Below are 23606 nucleotides of genomic sequence, written 5' to 3' on the forward strand. Positions count from 1 at the left end.
AATCATTAATTTTACATCATCGAGAACTTCATTCTTTTTATGGATCTTCTCTACCTTCTTTCTATTTTTGCCAATATGCATAGTCAAACAGATCATAAGTCTGATCAGGTTAATACAGGGGCTTCGAAGTAAGGGCTCCCGCTATGACATCCTCATGACTTAAACAGGTTATCCGGAGCCTTGAAATGTATGAGCATTTCATGTAAAATAAAATAACTTACTAACATAGTTGTATTTCAAAAGATGCATGGACCGCCCGAATCCATCAGTAGTCGCGTGATCCTGGAAATTCACTAATTTTGTAGTAAGTTGTGATTTGTCTTCACGGCTGCACGTGACACTGAGCTGCCTCCCCCCTTCTCTGTGTATCGGTGCGTCATATGTCACTTGGCTGAAAAGGAGCAGTGTCTCTTCAACTCATTGGTCATGTGGGTCAAAGGGGCTGTTGTGTTGGCGCATTACTGCAGATGGCTGGAAATGTAACCTAGTCGATTAGCTCAGTCAGCCCTCTTCTCTGTCTCTGCACTAGTATTGCAGAGAGGATTTTGTGGATGTTAACTGTTATTATGTCTATCTGCATCCGATTGCATGTGCACCAGTCCACTAATAATGACACAATTTTTTTATAGCGGGCACATTGGCCAACTCATATGTAAATACATCAAATATGATACTTTCGTAAAGGCCCTACAACACGGACCGATATGGGCCGTGAAAACGAGTGCCGATCAACGAGACAGCTCATTGATCGGCGCTCGTTTGCTCCTTTCACAATGATTGGTTCTGTATGGGGACAAACGCTCGTTACTACGATTGTTCATCCCCATACATTTTCCTCATGTCTGCAGCACATCTCCGTTAACACATTGAGATGTGCTGCAGACAACGATAATTTTTAATGCTGCAGAAACAAGCAGATCAGCCGATGAACGAGTGTTTGCTCATTCATTGACTGATCGTTGCGCTGTTTACACATATGAACGCTTGTTTGCCCGATCATTGTCCCGTGTAATAGGGCCTTTAGTTTTTATTTCGGCCAGGGTGAACATGAACTTATGTTTATTACCCCAGCCAATTTATTTATAGAAGTGGAATACAGACAGCAATGCCGTAGAATCTGTTCTTGTTTTGAGAGGTGAAACTATCTCAGAACTACAGAGTCAGGCGGGGAAACAAGAGATGAAGGGGATGCTGGGATTTGTAGTTTTTAAGTACGTGTCAAAGCAGGAAGAAAAGAAGCAGCACTGCCATAACAATTGGTATGTAGTCAAAAAAAAATCACATTTCACACTGTTCACATTGCGTGTATTTGATGCATATTTTGGCAAGTTTTACACACTGAAATATGCATTCAAAAATGCTTCATTTAAACTTCCGATTGACATTAATGTAAAAGCACACCGTTAGTGCATAGAACACACTTTTTTATGTGGGCGTGTTTAAATGATGCGTCACATTAAAAAAAAAATCATGTTAATTCTTGGCAAGTAAAGCGTGCCGAAAACTTGCCAAATGTTCCCATAAAGTCAATGGGAGTGCTAAAAAATGCTTGAATTTTAAAAAGCGCTTCACAAAAATGCTACCGTATTTGACACATTTACACCTCGGTTTTTTTCGCTGCTGTGTGAACATTATGCCTGGGTAGATGAAAAAGGTGTTTAAATTCTTTTTGGACTTTTTTTTTTCTGCCATCCAATAACTTCTTTAATAAGGCAAAAGGACAAGAATTTTCCAGTTGGGACAAGCTTCTTAATTGTAAGATGTATACAAAAATACAATACTTGTGAATAAACATCAAGTTCAATCATTTCTTTTCATTTAGGAGTACCACTTCATTTTCTTTGAAGATGTCCCCCTACAAGGGCTGCTTTCTATTATGTGACAGAGAGCCGAGACATAGTGGTCAGATATTGCACCCCTTACAGCTATATATACTGCTGTGCTATGATTTAGTCACATCTACAAATATACTTTTTATCATAGCGTACAACCTAACAGGACATCACTGGACACACTAGACTTTCATCCAGAAATCATTTATCAGCATTCTAATGACCAGTATACTACACAAATATCCTACAGTCATTTAACATCTGTAGTTTGGTTCCGTCATCATTAAGTACTGTCAATCCTTATGCAGTTACCCAAGCAAAACATATTTACTGTCAAATCTGAGGTTTTTATGTCAAGGATTTGCTAAATTACAGAAAATCTTAATTAAAACACACTTATTTAAAAGTAAGCAGTTTATGAAGCATGGCAAGGTTTATTAACTTCTAGTGCTTATACAGCAGCAGTCAGCTTTCTGTAGGGAACACCATATTTTTACACGTATATACAGTATATACGCGCGTGTATGTGTGTGCGTGCGCGCGCGTCATTCTTTCTAGCTATATGCTATATCTGTTTATCTCATATCTTACGAGTGAAGCGGATAAGAAAGTAGTCCATGAATTGCCTGCCATGTTTTCCCGTGAAGTGGGCTACAAAACAGACATTGCAGGTTGGGAGACAATGACTGTTGTATGCTCTATGCCAGGGATATCAAACTCGGCCGGGTAAGTGGGCCACATATAGAAAAAATGGGAAGTTGACGGGCCGCTTTACTTTCAAATTTGATACAATACAAAATTATTGTTAATCAATTAGTTATTTGAACTACTATAACACTATATTACTATAATAATAATAATATTAATAATAATAATAATAATAATGCTAGATTACTATAATAATACCGCTAGGTTTAAAATTTGAGAGATTTCTCCATGTGCTTATTTCAACAATCCAGTTTTCCAGTTTAAGTGTCGCTAAATGCAGTCTGGCGGCTCAGTTAGCAGCGTTTGGCAGACACACATGTCAAGATTGGGCAGCCCCTTTTTAGATAGTGCCACAGTACCCTCGGTGAATGCGGCCACAGTGCCCTCTGTGGATGCTGCCGCAGTGCCCTCTGTGGATGCTGCCACAGTGCCCTCTGTAGATGCTGCCACAGTGCCCTCTGTAGATGCTGCCACAGAGTCCTCTGTAGATGCTGCCACAGTGACCTCTGTAGATAATGACACAGTGCCCTCTGTAGATAATGCAACACACCCGTAGACAATGCCACGGTGCCCTCTGTAGATAATGCCACGGTGCCCTCTGTAGATAATGCCACAGTGCCCTCTGTACATAATGAAACACACCCATAGATAATGCCACAGTGTCCTCTGTACATACTGCCACAGTGCCCTCTGTAGATGCTGCCACAGTGCCCTCTGTAGATGCTGCAACAGTGTCCTCTGTAGATGATGCCACAGTGTCCTCTGTAGATTCTGCCACAGTTCCCTCTGTGGATGCTGCCGCAGTGCCCTCTATAGATGCTACCACAGTGCCCTCTGTAGATGCTGCCACAGTGCCCTCCGTAGATGCTGCCACAGTACACCTCCGCAGATGCTTCCACAGTGCCCTCCACAGATGGTGCCACAGTGCCCTCCGCAGAAGCTGCCACGGTGCCCTTCGCAGATACTGCCACAGTTATGTCAGGGGCTTGAACAGAGCTGGAGTCCTGGAGCAGAGCCGCTTCTAGCACTCTGCCTGGGATTCCAGCTCTGCTCCTGACATCACTGTCCATATATGGACAGAGATGTCAGGGGCAAACCCAGAGCTGGAGTCCCGGGCAGAGTGCTAGTGGCTCTTCCTGGGACTCCAGCTGTGCTCCTCACGTCACTGGGACTCCTGCTCTGGGGAAGCCCCTGACATCATTGTCGATGTATGGACAGCGATGTCAGAGGCTTCACCAGAGTCCCAGAGCAGAGCCTATACTAGCACTCTGCCCGGGACTCCGGCTCTGGGGAAGCCCCAGACATTGTGCGTCCAAACATGGACACCGATGTCAGGGAATTCCACAGAGTCCCGGAGCAGAGCCGATACTAGCTCTCTGCCCGGGTCTCCGCTCTGGAGAAGACTCTGACAGACTGTCCATATATGGACAGTGATGTCAGGGAATTCCACAGAGTCCCGGAGCAGAGCCGATACTAGCTCTCTGCCCGCGACTCCGCTCTGGGGAAGACCCTGACACACTGTTCATATATGGACAGCGATGTCAGGGAATTCCAAAGAGTCCTGGAGCAGAGCCTATACTACCGCTCTGCACGGGACTCCGGCTCTGGGGAAGACCCTGACACACTGTCCATATATGGACAGCGATGTCAGGGAATTCCACAGAGTCCTGGAGCAGAGCCTATACTAGCGCTCTGCACGGGACTCCGGCTCTGGGGAAGCCCCAGACATCGCTGTTCATATGTGGACAGCGATGTCAGGGAATTCCAGAGTCTCGCAGCAGAGCCTATACTAGCGGCTCTGTGTCCCGCGGGCCGCAGATGACAGACACAGGGGCCGCATGTGGGAGACCCCTGCTCTATGCTATTCTTTCACCCTATATTTGTAGCAGGTCAATTAAAAAAAAACAAAAAACAGTGACTGTTGTATGCTCTATGCTATACTTTCATCATCTATGTGTGACAGGTCAATTAAAAAAAAAAAATCAAGAGTTGTCCCATTGTTATTTAAGACATTACTATGGAAACCTTACCCCTAGACCAGTGGTGTCAAACCTGTGGCCCTCCAGCTGTTGCAAGACTACAACTCCCAAGCATTCCCTGGTTCCTGCATGCTTTTAAGGCATCTTGGGGTTGTAGTTTGCAACAGCTCGAGGGCTACAGGTTTGACACATGTGCCCTAGACCAATTAGAACATTTCATAACTTGAAAGAACTTATACGAGTCCCTGTGTGCAATGGGGCTCACAATCTAATTTTCCTATCTCACACGCTCCTGTACTTTTTCTTTAAACATTTTTTGATAAATCTCCCTGGGAATGTTTTTCAAGTGTGGAAGGAAATCTATACAAATTCCATTCAGACATTGCTATTGGTTGAGTTCAAACTTTGGACTACAGGAGTGCAAGTCAGCAGTGGTAACCACAGGACCACCAACCAGCTTTATTTACATTATACTGGACTACTCCTTTAACCCTTTAGCACTCAGTGACGTACTATTCCGTCATGGTAACTACATAGTTCGCGCTCCATGACGGAAAATTACGTCCTCCCGACACGGCCGTCCTCCCGACACACACAGGTGCTGTGACAGCTGCTGTCTCGTACAGCAGTTGCCGCAGCTCCTATAGCGTGGACTGATCGCTGTGTCCCCGCTGATTAACCCCTTAGAAGCAGCGTTCAATAGCGATCGTGGCTTCTTAGGGGTTAAACCACCATCGACAGCCGGCTACATGATAGCGGGTGGCGATAGTTGCTATGGCAACCGGACGCCTAATAATGGTGTCCAGCTATGCCATCTACGGAAGACTAGTGGGTCCTGACAGCTCTAATACGCCAATATGTAGTGCAGTGTATTAGAATTACGATCAGGGCCTCCTGCCCTCACGTTCCCTAGTGAGACAAAATAAAAAAGTGTAAAAAAGTAAAAAAAAAGTTGAGTAAAAATAAGAAAATAAAAGTTTTAAGAGTGATAAAAGCATAATTGGTATCGCCGCGTCCGTAACGGCCTGAAATACAAAATTATTTTGTTATCTATCCCATGCATTAAACGCCATAAAAGAAAATAATAATAAACCATACCAGAATTACAATTGTTTGGTCACTTTACCTCCCAAAAAATGGAATAAAAAGAGATCAAAAAGTCGCATGTACCTAAAAAGTACAGATCGAAACTACAATTTGTTACGCAAAAAATAATTCCTCGACAGCTTTCTTGATGGAAAAAGAAAAAAGCTCTGGCTCTTAGAATATGGCAACACAAAAAGTAAATGATTTTTTACAAAAAGTATTTTATTGTGCAAACGCCATAAGACATAAAAAAAAACTATAAACATATGGTATCGCGTAATCGTATCGCCCCGCAAAATAAAGTGAATATGTCATTCATAGCGCACGGTAAACGCTGTAAAAAAAAATAGAATAAAAAACAATTGCTGTTTTTAGTCACCACACCTCTTAAAAATAGAAAAAAAACTGATCAAAAAAAGTCGCATGCACCCCATGAAAACTACAATGAATTCCTTAAGGGGTTTAGTTTCCAAAATAGCGTCACTTTTGGGGGCGGTTTACACTGTTTTGGCACCAGAAGACCTCTTCAAACATGGTGCCTAATAAAAAGGAGGCCTCAAAATCCACTAGGTGATCCTTTGCTTCGGGGGCCGGTGCGTCAGTCCATTAGTGCACTAGGGCCACATGTTGGATATATATCAAAACTGAAGAATCTGGGCAATAAGTATTGAGTTGCGTTTCTCTGGTAAAACCTTCTGTTTTATGTAAATTTCATATTGCTTTAAATATCTTGTGAAACACCTAAAGGGTTAATAAACTTTCTAAATGCTGTTGTGAATACTTTGAGGGGTCTAGTTTCTAAAATGGGGTGTTTGATAGGGGTTTCTAATATATAGACCCCCAAAGCAACTTCATAACTGAACTGGAACCTAAAAAAAAAAAAATTAGGCAATACTTCGCTTCTTACCTTATACTGATAATGAGCAGTGCCCACCCCGAGATGACCCCAGTTTTGACCGTTTGTATAAACGTAGACCCCTATTAGACCATTTCAGTGCCTGCTTTTCCCAAACATACACCCCCGAGAAGTGTATTTCTATTGATGAGTCCTTGGTACATTTTAAAGGGAGGCTTCAATTCCGCCAGTATATGCCGAGTAAGAGGGCAAGGCATGGTGTGAAGATGTATAAGCTGTGCGAGAGTGCATCAGGGTATACCTACAAATTTAGGATATATGAAGGGAAGGACACCAGTATTCAGCCCCCAGAATGCCCCACCCCCCCTTACTGGGAGTTAATGCTAAATTTGTGTGGGATTTGGTGCACCCACTGCTGGACCAGGGTTACCACCTCTACCTGGATAATTTTTATACCAGCGTCCCGCTCTTCAAGTGCCTCCCTTCCAGAAGTATTGCGGCATGTGGCACTGCTAGAAGAAATCTGAGAGGCCTCCCTAAGACTCTGCTTGGGCAAACACTCAGAAGGGGTGAGATCAGGGCACAATCCAGCAGCAACATATTGTGTGTCAAGTACAAGGACAAGAGAGATGTCCTTGTATTGACAACAATACATGGCCACACCAGTACCCATGTACCTGTACGAAGTACCAGCACAGAGACCCCCAAACCAGACTGCATCCTGGACTACAATAGGTACATGGGAGGGGTGGACTTGTCAGATCAAGTACTGAAGCCCTACAGTGCCATGCGGAAATCGAGGGTGTGATATAAGAAGCTAGCCGTGCACATCAGATAGCAGACGGCATTGTACAAGGCGTATGTGCTACGTCGATGTGCAGGCCAGACGGGAACTTTCCTGGAATTTCAAGAGGTGGTTATCAAGGGGGGGCATCCAGTACTTCTGGAAGCGAGGCCACACGCATCGTACCAGGGCAACACTTTCCAGGAGGAGTTCCCCAAACTGGCAAGAAGGGAAAAAGTCAAAAGAGGTGAAAAGTCTGCTATAAAAGGGGGATAAGGAAGGACACAATATATCAATGTGATACACATCCCGAAAAAGCAGGACTCTGCATGAAAGAGTATTTTAAAATTTATCATACATCCCTTGATTTTTAATCTACCCCAGTTTTACTTACCCTGATGCACTCCGCACAGTTTATCCCCCTCATCTTTCCCTTCTGAGCCCTGCTGTGTGCCCAGGCAGCAGATAACAGCCACATGTAGGGTATTGCCATACCCAGGAGAACCCACATTACAATTTATAGAGTGTATATCTCCGGTGGCACATGCTGGGCACAATATATTGGACACTGAAATGGCATATATGTATAGAAATTTGCTCATCTCAATCTGCACCATCTGCTGCGCATTACCTTTTGGACAATACCTGTAGGGTCAAAATGCTCACTACACCTCTAGATCTACACCTATAGATTTTAAAATGGGGTCACTTCTGGTGGGTTTTCATTGTTTTGATACCTCTGGGGCTCTGCAAATGTGACATGGCACCCGAAAACCAATCCAGCACAATCTGCACTCCAAAGAACAAACAGCGCTCCTTTCCTTCTGAGCCCTGCCATGGGCCCAAACGGCAGTTTATCACCACAAATGGGGTATTGCCGCACTCAGGACAAATTGGGCAACAAAATGGGGTGTTTCATTTCTTGTGAAAATAAGACATTTTGAGCCAAAACTACATATTATTGAAAAAAAAATTTTTTTTTAATTCACAGTCCAATTTAAATAAGTTCTGTGAAAAAACTGTGGGGTCTAAATGGTCACAACACCCATAAATGAATTCCTTGAGGGGTGTAGTTTCCAAAACAGGGTCATTTAGGGGGATTTCTACTATTTTGGCACCACAAGATCTCTTCAAACCTAGCATGGTGCCTAAAATATATTCTAATAAAAAAACAGGCCCCAAAATGCACTAGGTGCTATTTTGCTTCTGGGGCTTGTGTTTTATTCCACTAGCGCACTAGAGACACATGTGGGACATTTCTAAAAACTGCAGAATCTGGACAATACATATTTTGGGGTCTTTCTCTGGTAAAACCTTCTGTGTTACAGAAAGAATTTGATTCAAATTGAATTTCTGCAAGAAAAATGAAATTTGCAAATTTCACCTCCAATTTACTTTCATTCATGTGAAATGCCTAAAGGGTTAAGAAACTTTCTATATACTGTTTTGAATACTTTCAGGGGTCTAGTTTTTAAAATGTGGTGTTTTATGGGGGTTTATACTACATAGGCCCCTCAAAGCCACTTCAGAACTGAACTGGTAGCTAAAAAAAGGGTTTTGAGATTTTCTTGAAAATATGAGAAATTGCTGTTTATGTTCTAAGCCTTATAACGTCCTAGAAAAATAAAATAAAGCTCAAAATAATATGCCAATCTAAAGTAGACATATGGGAAATGTTAATTGGTGACTATTTTGTGTGGTATATCTTACAAGCAGATACATTTAAATAAAAAAATATGCAAATTTTTCACATTTTTCACTAAATTTAGCTATTTTTCACAAATAAACACTCAATGTATCGACCAAATTTTATCGCTAACATAAAGCCCAATGTGTCACAAGAAAACACTCTCAGAATCGCTTGGATAGGTCAAAGCATTCCGAAGTTATTACCACAAAAAGTGAAAAATGTCAGATTTGAAAAATGGGCTCGTCTTAATGCCCAAACTAGGCTGCGTCCTTATGGGGTTAAGAAAGGTACTTTGGATATTGTTTTAAAATGTGGCTGCAACATCTCAAGCTCTTAGGTCATCAATTATTTGATCTTGTGCTTTCAAATTCTACAAAATCTATTGTAACAGCATTGAATCCTGCTGTAAACATTGTTTATCAAAGTATTAAATACAGTTATTAAACCTTCATTACACATTCCAACAAAACGCTTCTACTCTTTAGCTTCTCAGTGTAATAGACTCAACAAATCATTATTCCATGCTCAGCAAGCATTTATTTAAAAAAATGTTGGAATATTTACAAAACCAAATTTTTTGTGTAAAACGGTTACAGATTCAGCTCTATTAGTTATCGGCACCTCCTGCTGTGGTATGGAGCACTCGCAAATTACAGTATGTGGGCAGCCTGGGTAATGTAGAAGACTCTGATGCAATCGCCTTAAATAACAAAGGGCCGGGACACACCGTTTGTATAATGTAATCAGAGCTGTGTCCCTCATCGTGGACCTCCATTAATGAGACAGAGCAGAGAGTGTCTGTCTGTATGTCTGTCTGTCTGTCTCTGTCTCTCTCAAGAAGGAAAACTCAGCATATCAATGCATTAGATGGACAGCCCATTGATTTCCATGGAAACTCCGTAATGCTCAATGTCCCCGTGGTGGCACTGCAGAGACGTTGAATACTTGATGTTAGGTTCCTGCATAGTTTATATGTGATCGTTGGGGGCCCCAGCAGTGTTCCACTCTGTGATCCTCTTTTCACAGGAGGACCCTTAAAGCTAATAATCCCTTTTTAAGATTTAAATCAAAAAGAAATTGAGGTAAAATGCATAACGTATCACCTAGAAACAGAAAGCATTGTTTTATGGGGCACTGCCAATGTTCCTATTACGCTACTATACATGCTTATATTCCTGTAGTTGCAATCTATATGTATCATATATAGATATATATAATACCAATAAACATATACTAGTATGTAGACATATTAATTTCCAATTCAAAGTAACTTATAGCACACAATTTGTATCATACAAAAAAATGTATTCTTTATTTGAAATAGCATAAAAACAGCTGGCCATCAATACATAAAAATACACACAATTTTAAAACAATGTGGTGGCAGTTGGGGGACCACAGGACGTACAGTCATGAATCACAACAAGAGTATAACATGGTTACAAAACAGTATAAACTTCCAGGAAAGAAAATATATTATGAGTCACCTAATTAGGACTAAATCCACCCCCCACCATACAATACCCCTTGAAAAAGCTGGTGGAAAAACGCACGTCGGGGCTCTGTGTGGTGGTCTTTTGTCTCTTAAGGGGACAGTATGCAGCAGATGGGTTGGTATTGATGTATGGCCCTGGTTTGAGGCTATTCCTGTTTCTTGTGGGAGTGCACTGATATGCAGTGATTTACTGAGTGTATATATTTCTGTTTCCTGGAAGTTTATACTGTTTTGTAACCATGTTATACTCTTGTTGTGATTCATGACTGTACGTCCTGTGGTCCCCCAAACGCCACCACATTGTTTTAAAATTGGGTGTATTTTTAGGTCTTGATGACCAATGTGTTTTTATGCTATTTCAAATAAAGAATTATTTTTTTGTATGGTACAAATTGTGTGCTATAAGTTACTTTGATCCATTTCTATGTATTGATATACGTGGATGACTATTATGCTCTTTTTTGTCTGGATTGGTATAGGTATTAACATATGTATTATATAATGTGTTTCTTTGAGAGCAGTCAACATTTCAGAGGCCGGTTCTTCAATGTTGTAAATTGAGGGTATGCCCCATTATGGAGGATCTTCCTTCTGGTTATTACCAATATTGATTAGTAATTCCAACCATAATGAATCCATATCCACAATGTGCATGTTCATGACTAATGAAGACTTATATGTGTTTCTTATGCTTTATCATCATCATCTCCTAGCCAGTTCTTAATATGAAATATTGCATGAGGCTAGGGAAATCAGATGAGGTTTCCATAGTCGAAGCATAGACAGCATTCCCAGCATCCCTTTAGGGGTGTATGAGTCAACTCATATCTGAGTGTTATTTCATTTTTTGGAGGAAGAAGCAATATTATTTATCATGTGGACAGTATCTCATTTGAAAGTTACCTAATTTTCAGTTAGGAAAAAATAAAAAATAAAATGGAAATGGCTTATCTGTGTTGGACAATAATTTTTTCTTAGAAGAGTCCCTCGCTTAACAATAAGCTAATTACAGGGCGTAATATTGCTAGGACTCCCAGCAATCATCTGTAATTTATAGGGTAATCCGATAGGATAACTGCAGGAGAAATAAAGCACTACACAATCCTCATTGAAATGAATGGGCCGTCTGTGTGTCCAGGGTAAGAGCCACTTTTTCTAAACATCCTCTGCTCTGACTAAAAGAGGGAGGTCCCAAGCAATTTCTTTAACTAAACAACCCCTTTAAAAAACGAATGAAATTCACTTTATAATCTGTAGGTTGAACTAGATGGACCTATGTCGTTGTTCAACCTCACCATGTTGACATCTTAAAGTGGATCTGTCAGATCTTCTATGCTCCCCTGTCTGAAGGGGAGACGCTGAGCACAGGAAGATATCGTTTTCTATGATTTGATTCAATATTTTCATGTTAAAAGCTGTATAATTTTTTGCAGGGCTTAAAGAGAAAGCCTGTCCCCCACACACACACAAAGAATGATTGACAGCTTTTCCTCTATGAGTTTAAATGGCGTAATACCTGTCAATCACTGTGTTTGGGTGGGGGAAGCGGGACTCACAGGCTTTCCCATCACGAACCCTGCCTGACCCCTTATAATTTCTATGCCTGTGAAATCTGTACCTCATGTAGGAGGTATGAATGTGTCCATTTGGCTGATAAAATGGAAATGCACTCTTTCATAAATTGTTCTAGGAAGTACTTACTAAAAGAACATGTCTATACAGCTGTTTATACCATATATCATATTTTGATAAGGTGTCTCTCTATCTCTTAGAACACCTGCCTCAAGTGGATTTTCTGTGACACCCAGGTAGAAACGTCCAAACATCAACATAACCTTACTCTCTTTTGTGTTTTCCACTTTTCTGGAACTACAAAATATTTGTATTAATGTCTATGAAAGTTGAGTATACAGATGTATTAAGAATAGTTCATCCACATAAAAATAATCTACTATTCTCCATGATCAATGTTATTGTATACCTCAAGAAATATTATCTTAGAAAAACCTTAAATAGTCTAATAGAACTGTTAGCATTTCAATGAATGAACGGATATAACTCAAAACTGGCGGTAAAGAATATGAATAGTGTGTAGATCCGGAGGTTATTGAAATCTTCTGAGCTAGCAAATTACTAGCAGCAATAATCCTGGGTCTATATATACAACAGGAGCACAGACGAACCCTATCGATTTTTTTTGCTAAAGCAAGTTTGACCAGTGCGGTCCATCATACTACATTGTGTCATCATGTGGTGTTAGCAAGGAACACAAGTTTTGTTTTTGGAGATGTGCCAACAGCCTGGGCTGTTGGATTTCTATTGGATTTCACAAGATCATAGGATCTAACGGAAGTTGAGCACGGTAAGCCAAAGAATCCAAACCAGAGTTTGCACAGTCGAAGGACTGGAGAACGGTAGATGACAACTTTCTATGTAGCATCAATATACAGGTTGGTCTATTGATTTAGAAATAGTCTAGTACTAACTAGTGTTAAGAGCTCCTCTACTACAAGTACTATATTATTATAAGTGACATTCTGTTTGGTGTACAGTATATGTGTGGCTTCCTGAGCTTTGTAGTCTGTGGCATTCAATTGAATATAGGCAGTACTAGCGCTAGTAGCAGAGTTCCAGGATTTGAGTAGGTTTTTACATTTGTTGCAGTCGGCAGATTGACGCAGTCTATTTGCTGCTGTACGGGTGCCTAGTTAAGCAGATAGTAGCGCTGGTGTGAACATTGGTTTTAGTTTGTATCATTGTCTATAAAAGTTGGGTCTACAGAAGTATCAAGAATAGGTCATCCACATGAAAAAAAAATAATCTGCTATTCTCCATTAATATAATGCCTGTCTACCTCAAGGGATTTTATCTTAGAAAAACCTTTAAAAACCCTGATCTATCATAAACAACAGAAATAATATTCAGTATTTTCACAAACCAAGAGACATACTGTAATGCAAAATGGTGAATAGCTCCATAGGGATTGGAGCCTGAAAGCATCTGGTAAATTATAGCACACTTTTTCCTAAATCCTCCCGTTACTAATCTATTAATCTCTCACTGGAGCAGGAGAAGACTGGACAGCACTGGGGAACATTAACTTTAATCTTGACATCATGTCACATTTCAATTGGCTAAGATTAGATTGTGAAAAGTCATATTTACAGTTTACGTGTCTAATCCTGGACTTATTGGTCTTGGTACGAGGTGTAGGGTGGAGTAAACACTTCCAAATATCAATTATAGAGAGGCATGGAAGCAAATCCAAATTATGGTGAAAAATAAAAGCAATGTTTTTTTTATTTCTCAAGATATAACTAAAGTTACCTTCTATTATATAAATACACTCCCTGTCAGGAGGGTATTTGTTGGGGTAATTGGGAGAGGTAAAAATTCCTCCATCTGAATACTTTGTCCAGGATCCACACTGCAATGATTTCTGTCCTTCTGGAGTAGTTTGTTTGTCTGAAAAAAAGAAATCCCATTAGATATGTCACGTTAACTATATGTCATATTACATTATTTTCTAAAGAATAAAGTCATTTCAATATGAAATATTTCTGTGTGCCGTACTTACCTCCTATTTTTTTGGCTGCCCAAGACACATGCAGAATAATTAGACTTGTTACAACTGCAACAAAAGAAGATACCTTGTTGTTTAGAAGCATTTCTTAAAGTCACCTACTGGATTGTACAGCATTGCAGGTTATTTACCTAGACATAGCATGCAGACATGAGGATATATGCCACGTATTCAGATTGAATATACTATTTCATGGACTGCTCTCTAGTACACAAGCCACCTCTGAGGATATGGAGTGTGTCTGATATGTCAGACAATGCGTTATGTCTCACTGACTCAAAGGTGATGTGTTCTCTGCTGAACTCCTAGCACACTAAGGTAGCCCCGGCAATGAAGAATAAATAATGTCCCTGACTATTACATATGAAAATATATAATGCTGCCCACACTTGGAAGTATAAATATGATCTAAGAATGGGATATGAACAGCTCAGGTTTAAAGATCAGGTATATTGTATCATTGCATTGCATTCTGATTCCTATTGGTGGGTCTAACTTAAAAGAGAATATAAAGAGAACAGAGAATAAACACTATCTATCAACCATATGCACACACATATACAGCAGCATCAAAAGCCCAATATATTGACTCACAGATGGAGCTGTCCTTGGTTCTTAATGAGTTATGGAAATGAACCCTCTTAATATACACAGTTAAAGGGCCTGTGAATTTTTAATGTAGTGAAACTGACTGTCCAAGCAATTTTAATGTAGTTCTGTGAGAATATACAAAATAATGTACACTACTAGCAGTCCCTCTTTCTTCAGATCGCCCAGGTTTTTGTATGAAGCACATGACCCTGGTGTATATATGTGTATACAGGCACACATGACAGTGTCATAAAGCCCTTTATCATATTAAGGGGCACTTTGCTGTGCACAGCATTTACTAATCACTGCAGAAAGGGAAAGGACAGTGTTATACCTCCCTTCACCACAGCAGCATCTCCCCCTCTTCACATAGCAGTATATGGAAGGAGTTGTGCTACATCTCCAGAATGTCAATGTATACACTCCACCAGCGCACTGTATACAGGTGTAGACCCTTCTGCTATGAATGATCTGATGAATATTGGACAAGATGAGCAGGATTGGGTATGAAGGTGTATGTCTGCCTAGTATTCAGCATTAGAGGGAAGCGACAGAAGTGATGTGCAGCAAGCTGCGGCTGGAGACGTACTCACTGTGACACAAGCTGCGCCCATGGACCATGTCTGTTCCTTACACAAGGGGCTTCGATCTCCACTAATTCCATTTAGATCCGGGAGGACTTCCAATGCGGGGGAATAGGATGGGTGAGCAGGAATTGCCACTTCCTCTCAAGTGATCACCATGATCGCATATAGGGATAAGAGTCTGTAAGCGCTGCATCCACTCACTAGATCACATCTCCCAGCCAGATCCCTAGATCGCTGCAACAGATCGCCATGGTCACTTGCTCATCATCATCCTCATCGTCTTCATGGTGAACGCTGGAGATCATGTGGAGTAACGACACTACTAATCATTAGTTTCATACAAGAGCACAGCCGCATGCAGCCACGACGAGTCAGCCGGTTCACACAGCAGCGGTTCCTGGGTCTTCCCATGCATTGAAAGGATTAATGGGTCCGTCATCTGCTCCCCCTGCTCGCTCCACCTTTGCAATCTTCTGAGGGAAAGCTTTACAAATATAGGAATTTAATAATATTTCTGCGATGAAATCCGCATTAAAACTGCGAAATCGCTGACTGTGGAGCAAATCCAAAGGCGCTGCTTGTCGCATAGTATCAAGCGGCAGAGCAATGCGAGGAAGCCAGGCACTGAGCCCTATACTGGGGGGGACCAGAGCAGCGATCCACAGATGTCACTATATGATCAGTCCAATATCCACTGCACCATCAAACTTTAGCAGCTAATCCCACAGCCACATGTGTGCAGCTACCTGCATTGTACAAGCAGAAGTGGCCGCCATACTCACAGGATACAAGGTCACCCTCCATGACTTCAGGAGTCCACTGCGGAGCCAGCACTGGCATACATCCCTATGCCTCTTCAGGGCTCAGCTTCACTTTCTACTAGGTGCCCTCCTGCCTACTAAGCAAACCCCCTCCCAGCAGTGCGCATGGTCGGACATCAGGGGGCGCTGCTGCCTCCTCTACTGCAGGCACTACTACAGCGATGACTCTCAGCAGCACTAGACTGAACGGACGCCGGGGCTTAGCGTCTTATTGAAGATGGGGGGGCAGTGCTGTGGAGTGAGGACTGTGCTTTATTTCCCTGACTGCAGAAGAGAAGCTAAGTAGTTGTTCTCTGCCTCATCAGATGGTGCTAGGAGAGAAACTGATGGATAACTTGCTGGATATGCATTTCTTTTATTTGTTTAGTTATTATGTGTTTATTTCTGCCGAGCTATTGTAACATAACAGACATTTATTAGGGCTTGTTCACACATGGCGAAATTGCTGCGTATTTTCCAAACCGGAAATACACAGTGGAAATATAGTAGTAGCAAAGCGTGTGATTTTACAAATGTCATTCACACACTGCAGAATATTTCCACCTAGAAATTCACCTGCGGTTGCTGCGGGCAGTGGACTGATTTCTTGCGTTTTTTTCCCCCATAGAAATCAATGAGGAACAACGCTTCTGCAACACAATACAATATTCAGTGTAATTGGTGCTGTGGAAACGCTGCAGAATGTTTTACAGAAGGTGGAAAGGCAGAGAAAGTGCGAGTCTTTACTTTTTTTTACATGCCTAGAAAAATCCCAGCTAAAACCGCAGCACAAAATCTGCACTATTTGCCACAGTGAAAATGAAAATCCACACCTAATTCTACAGTAAAAAAACATATGAAATGGTGCAGGTTTTCCCCAGCGGATTGTCTTCTATCTTGTGCGCAATTCCGATAATAATAAATTACTATTATCAGTATCTTTCATTCTATAGTCAGGTTCTTCTAAAGCAATTTCTAATCTGAAACTATAAATGACAAACCGGGCATGTTAGAATAGTCATCCTTGATATAAACAACTAACAGGATAAAATCTTGCATGTCTGCTATCGCCAACTATAACTGTATATATATGTTAGCTTAGCCATGTATATATATATATATATATATGTATATATATATATGTATATATGACTAAGCTAACAGTTTATCTAGTGCTCACAATTCATAACAGTGGTGATCATAAGGGTCGCTGCGCACATCATGTCCATCCGGACAGAAAAATGTACATAGATCCCTATGGAAGGACTCTAGATTCAACCCCACCATCCATTCAGCAGACACGGTCCCCCGGATAAACAAAACAAATGTTATATGAGCAAAACTGCAGTGCAAAGTAATGACAAGTTATGACACTGTAGGGCCATGATCAGACGTGGCAGAATTTTTCCGCTGCAAATGTTGGTGCAGATTACGCAACGAATCTGCACCAACATTTGCATATGTGACAGGTAATTTAGACGTTGCAGCTATCACAGCGGACTTACCACAGATTTAAGTTTTTGCATTGCAAAGGCTGAAATCCGCAGTGAAATTCCGCTTCTTCTCCGCAATGGAATGATCATGCTGCGGAGGGAAAAATCTGCACTGCAGCCTAATTTCCGCATAGTTATTTTCCGCAACTTCTGAACTAAGTTTCCTAAAAATGTATAGAAAGAAATGAAAAAAACGGCCGCTGCAGAATTCCACTGCGGACTCTACACAGCGGAATTCACCAGCAATTCTGCCACGTCTGAATGTGCCCTTACACTGCATGCGTAAACGAAACGTCTGTTTAGGTATCTAGTTCTTACCCTACATTCGGCATATGCGCCAGGAAAACTTCTGACTCCTATTCCAAATGTATCCTTAGGGACCCGTGTTCCCAGTATATCCCAAAAGAGAGACCTAGTGGAATGTGCTGGGTCGGTATATGTCTGTATACTTTTTATATTTTTTTACAATATAGGAAAACGTAGTCTACTGATCTTTCCCTTACAGAGGGATACAGTAAAAAAGAATATACAGCGTGGCATATCTTTTTTTACAATGGGAATTAATACCACTGTATACCTATATAGTGACATATGTTGTAGCGTTCTATCGTAAGGCTTAACACGAGACATCCTCCTGGCGTTTACTAGAAAGCAAAAACGAGATGTGAACAGAGAGCAATTTTTACAAACCGCCAATGAATGTTTGGTGGTTTGAAAGATGTTCAAGTATCTGATATAATTTTCAATCAGTCCAATAATATGTATTGTAAATGTCAGACGAGTGACATTTGCATTTACCGATACTGCTAACGATAGAGACGATGTCTTTGTGTACACAATTCATTTTGATCAACGAAACACAATCGTTTTATTAATTTTTTATGCATTTCACTTTTGTTCAAAAATCGTTGTGATTGTTCGTAAATTAACAAATCATATTCTTACATGTAAATGATATTTACATTTTCACTCTTTGTATTAAAAAAAATTATTAAATAGATCTAAAACGATTCATTTACTATTCTTTAGTACCATTTCAAAGTCTAATTTCTGTGTTTTAATTGTCTTTTGGTGATACGCCATGAAAAATTGTTCAAGCTCGTGGCATTCCTGTTTTAGGCCCATTTTGTCTGTTTGCTGACTCGTTTGATCTGCAGGGAACATTGCATGAAACACAATTTACAATGAAAATCCAATTATCAAACGTAAGATAGATGATTTAAAATATTTCCTACCATTATTCTTGCATTTGACTAGTCAGGAAGGTTCAAAACATTGTTGTTAGAGAAGATATATTCAGGAAAACGTATAACGACTATAATAACAATGAATGAAAACAGTGGAGTTTGTTACAATGTATTTGTGTAGGAAAAAGCTATCAGTCTTTAGTCCAGGACAGAAAAAAGATCTGTGTTGCTGTATTTAGTTCACAGTATTGCCTAGACTGATACATAGTCACAAACTGCAGCTGTGTGAAAGCAGCACTAGGGTAAGTAAATAATCAGTAAGCATATGGTTTCAAATTGAAACAAAGTATTTAGAAAGTTTCAATTATATTAACCTAAGGTCCCCTGGAATTTGGAGGGGTAGAAGATGAAGAGCAATTCCACCCAAAAAATGTTTCCGTTTTATTTACACTTGACATCTGATTTATTCAAGTCTAAATTTGTGAACTGTGGGAATACAACACTTACCTATATAAAAAGACATTCCATTAGTGTCACTAACCATATAAACACAAAACACTATGTTTATGTATATATGGTAAAGAAATGCCATAGAATGACTATGTATATCACAAATATATATTTTTATTAGAAGTAAATACACCACATGAAATAGTTAAAAACATTTAAAATAGCATCAACATGCTACACAAAATCTCTGGGGGAAGCCTGAAAGCCCCACGCGTATCACCACAATGTCTCCCCTTCTCCCCTCTTTCCATATTACGTAAATATGCTGGCTTGATGCAATATTTGTGTTCATAGGCGCCTATACATTAGGAATGCATATCCAGGGGATTAGGTGGTAGTGTGGGGGTTTCTTTTTGCCAAAAGGGTGGCTTCCCCCAGAGATTTTGTGTAGCATGTTGATGCTATTTTAAATGTTTTTAACTATTTCATGTGGTGTATTTACTTCTAATAAAAATATATATTTGTGATATACATAGTCATTCTATGGTATTTCTTTGCCATATATACATACCCATTGTGTTTTGTGTTTATATTGTGCCTTGTGGGGTATGTAGCAATATTTACGCAGTGCCCGCTGATGACATAAATGGTGTTACTAACCAAATGCACATCTTAAAAACCTATGTGCTTCTCTAGGACTATCTCATTGTTTACAACTTCAACATGCCTGGCAGAGGCACAGATGAATGTCCACAGTGTAAACCTATATCTTTCCCCAAATCTCAGAAGCCTAAAACTGTTATATGGTGTAACAACTATATACACTTTAGAGAGAAAGTATTAAGTAATCATTTGTGTAGTTTGATAGCTCTGTCTAGCTGGATGACACATATAGAGAATAGACATGATCCTTGAACATTTTAGACTTGTTGTCCTTGATGATCAGTGGTATATCCACCTTCCAGTGTCCGGTGGTCAGTGATATAATCAGTAGTTAGTGTTACCATTCTGTGAACAATGACATTGGTTACATATAAAAACAATCTTTACCAAAACTCTTTCTGAAGTCTTGTCCATAGTGATTAGCGATAAAGTGAGATACTACTACTGGTGGTTATTGAAACATTTGGCATGTGCTCTCTAAGGGTCTTATCACATGGCCTGACGTAGGCCGCGTAAACGAGCACCGATCAACAACACAGCACAATGATCGGTGCTCGTTTGCTCCTTTCACACGGAGCAATGATTGCTTATGCCGATCGCTCGTCCCCATACATTTTCATCATGTCGGCAGAGCATCACCCTGATTACACTGGGAGATGTGCTGCTGACAAAGATGATTTTTAATTCTGCATAAAAGAGCAGATCAGCCAATGAACTAGTGTTTTCTCGTTCATTGGCTGATCGTTGCCCTGTTTACACAGGGCAATGATTGGGAAGGAGCATTCTAATGAAGTCTCGATTGCCTGATCATTTGGATTTGAAGGTGTTCAGTCCGCACTAGGTCTTCGTATGGGTGCATGCGTAGGGGCCCAACCCGTATAGTATAAGAAAAGTTACAATGCACACCAGAAGTCGTTATCCAATGATAGATTTTTAATATTAGTAATTATGCCAGTATAAGTGCGATGTTTCGCTCATGTCTATGACCTTCATCAGGCACTGTAATATCCTGAGTCCTGCGTAATGGCGCTTAGTGTATGGCGGCTTGCCGCATGTGGAGGCGCTCGCCTGATCATTGGCCTGCATAATAGGGCCTTAACATTCTGGGGAATGTGCAGTATCATATACAGTATCTAGCGGTCAGTGATATATTCAACAGAAGAATCCCTAGTGACCCAGTGGTGAATGTCTAAATATTTCTTCACAGTGTCTCCAACCAGCGATATTACTTTGCCAATGCCTTTATTCGACATTCTGAGAGCCAAGCAGCCAATAAGACCAGCAAGTCAATGAAGGAGACGGAGAAGTGCTCTTCTGTCAGTCTCAGAGAGTGAATGTAAAGCTGGGTGTTCTTTCCTTAGCCCTATTGTGGTTGTGCATTGTTGTCTGCAAGTGAGGCAGGAAGACCTGTGGATACGCCAGGCATATGGGTTCTACTACAGTTGTGACTGCTGCAACCTAGATTGCTGAACCATTACTGCTGTTGCCTCTGCCCACATCAATAGAAAACAGATTTTTACCTGATTATGCAATACTGGAGCACGCAAAGTCATGCCCGATAGTTCACCTTTATTATGCAATGAAGGCTATGCCAAAAGGATTCATCATGGATCTCATTATAAGAGGATCCCACCATGTTTGCACACGGTGCTCAAATGTATGAACTTGAGCCAAAATATGCATGCATAATCTAAAAGCATTTCATTTCATATTGCGCATTGAAACCTATGGGCAACATCTTATACAGCAATAAAAAAAATTATAATAAATGTCTTTTATTGAAGCATTTGTTTTTTACATTTTCGTAAGATATTTCTACTTCTATCATAATAGGATTCTATCTGTATATCCAGACGAGTGGTATCCCATGTCAAACCACTAAATGAAAAGATTGTTCATATAAATCTATATGTATAAATCTATACAATACGTGAGTATGGAAGATAAAATGATTGGTGGGCATGCTCTGTAGTATGTTCACAATTGGTTAAAAAAAAACCTGCACCTTTTAGTTGTTTATGTCATGTGCATTTCTTAGCTTTCCAAGGAGTGCATGCTGCTGATCTACACACTGCTTCTTTTTTGAGGCATAGGAAAATGTATAGTCAATTGGTGGTAACAGCCGCTGGAGCACAGACACCAAACATTAGTGATTCTATGGAGAAGCCATATCTTTATTCACAATGGCTGGGTGAGAAAGACTGATTTTTTTTTTTTATACATAATACAAAAGTGCAGTATATAAATGTATGTATCACTACTATATTTGTATTATTTGTTACTGATAAAACACACAATATGGTATTCATTGTACTGAAAAAAAAATGTCATTGAGATCTTATAGTAGTTTTGTAACTTAAAGAGGATATAAGTCAACACTTGTTGACTTATCATTAATCATTAACCAATAACCAATCATTAACCAATAATGATATAACAATTCAGTTCTTCAATATAGTTAATATGACAATTCGCCTTCTTAACAAAGATATTTCAATAGGACATCCCTCGATCCATGCTGCATTCTGTATAGAAACTGGCAAAACCGCACAAACCAATTTCCAGGGCACCCATAATTAGTAGTGGCAGTTTTTCTATAACGTTCCTGTTAGAATACATAGCAGATAGATGGCAAGGTTCTATGTAGTTCATAGACCATACTTTTTGTATTAATTTCACCAAGGGCCTATGGTGCATACATAGAAACCAACATTTATATAATCAGCCTTACTGTAATGAGAGAAGGAAGAGGAAGAAAGGAAAAGGAAGGAAGGGGAATGAAGAATGGAAGGGGAATGAAGGAAGGAAATAAGGAAGGAAGGAAGGAAGGTAGGAAGGAAGGAAGGAAGGAAGGAAGGGGATTGAAGGAAGGAAATAAGGAAGGAAGGTAGGAAGGAAGGAAGGAAGGAAGGGGATTGAAGAATGGAAGAAGAACGAAGGAAGGAAGGAAGGAAGGAAGGAAGAAAAGAAGGAAGGAAGAATGGAAGAGGAAGGAAGGAGGAGGAAGGAACAAAAGAAGAGAAAGGAAGAGGAAGAAAGAAATGAAGAGGAAGGAAGAAAGGAAGGTCTTTATGTGTGCGATTTTCTTTAAAGTATAATTATCATTTCAAAAAGTCTACATTGCTAACCCTGCTTCTCCCAGGACAACCAACAAAAAGGAAAATTTAGTTTAACAGTAAATGTGGTATCTCAGCAACTGGATTGCTACTGATCAAAACTTCTGACGTAACATGTAAGAAGTTTTTTTTTTAAATGGTGGGAATCCTTTAATATCCCTGAATAATACAAATAAAGTATATAATCCATGATATCCACTGTCTGACAAGTTTTTTTGTAAGGTTGCTGTTAATGGGTCAATTTTCCGTATATTAACAAGCACAATTTCTTATGATGGCTATGTTTGCCTTAAGGACGTTACTGGTGCTGAGTGTTTAGCGAATCATTTTATCATATAGTAGATAGGTTGACTGCTTATAAATAGAACTGTATTACAGATAAAAATCTATTCAATGTGGAGCAAGTTTAAAAAATGTTATGGACAAAAAAAAACATAAAATAGACTACCATAATAAAGACTAGAGGTCAGCTGACAAAACTCTGCAGATAAAGTCATATAACATGTCAGTAATACTGCCAATCCAATGCAAATTCATTGAAGGTAGCCAACAAAATGTATTTACATGCATATTAAAGATTCCACAAATCATTGACACCTATGTTTTTTTACGTTGTTGCAATGACGACTCATATAATCTTATCTTAATTGTTGTGTAAAACCACTAAACACAGTTTTTGTTGTAAAAGTGGAAATAAAACCCCTAG

The 23606-nt window shown here is 40.0% G+C and overlaps 1 protein-coding gene across 1 annotated transcript in view; it reads right to left on the reverse strand.

The window, feature by feature from the left end:
* Positions 1–16184, reverse strand: part of NETO1 (neuropilin and tolloid like 1) — a 147309-nt gene extending 131125 nt beyond the window's left edge. Inside the window, exons 1-3 of the mRNA XM_075826477.1 lie at positions 15198–16184; positions 14008–14061; positions 13758–13895 (exon numbers count right to left, since the gene is read on the reverse strand). Coding sequence (XP_075682592.1) covers positions 13758–13895; positions 14008–14061; positions 15198–15225 — 220 coding nt within the window. The 5' untranslated portion in view covers positions 15226–16184. The remainder of the gene's footprint in view (positions 1–13757; positions 13896–14007; positions 14062–15197) is intronic.
* Positions 16185–23606: the final 7422 nt, after the last annotated feature.

The sequence above is a fragment of the Rhinoderma darwinii genome, chromosome 5 (genome assembly GCF_050947455.1).
Source record: "Rhinoderma darwinii isolate aRhiDar2 chromosome 5, aRhiDar2.hap1, whole genome shotgun sequence".
Lineage (NCBI taxonomy): Eukaryota > Metazoa > Chordata > Amphibia > Anura > Rhinodermatidae > Rhinoderma > Rhinoderma darwinii.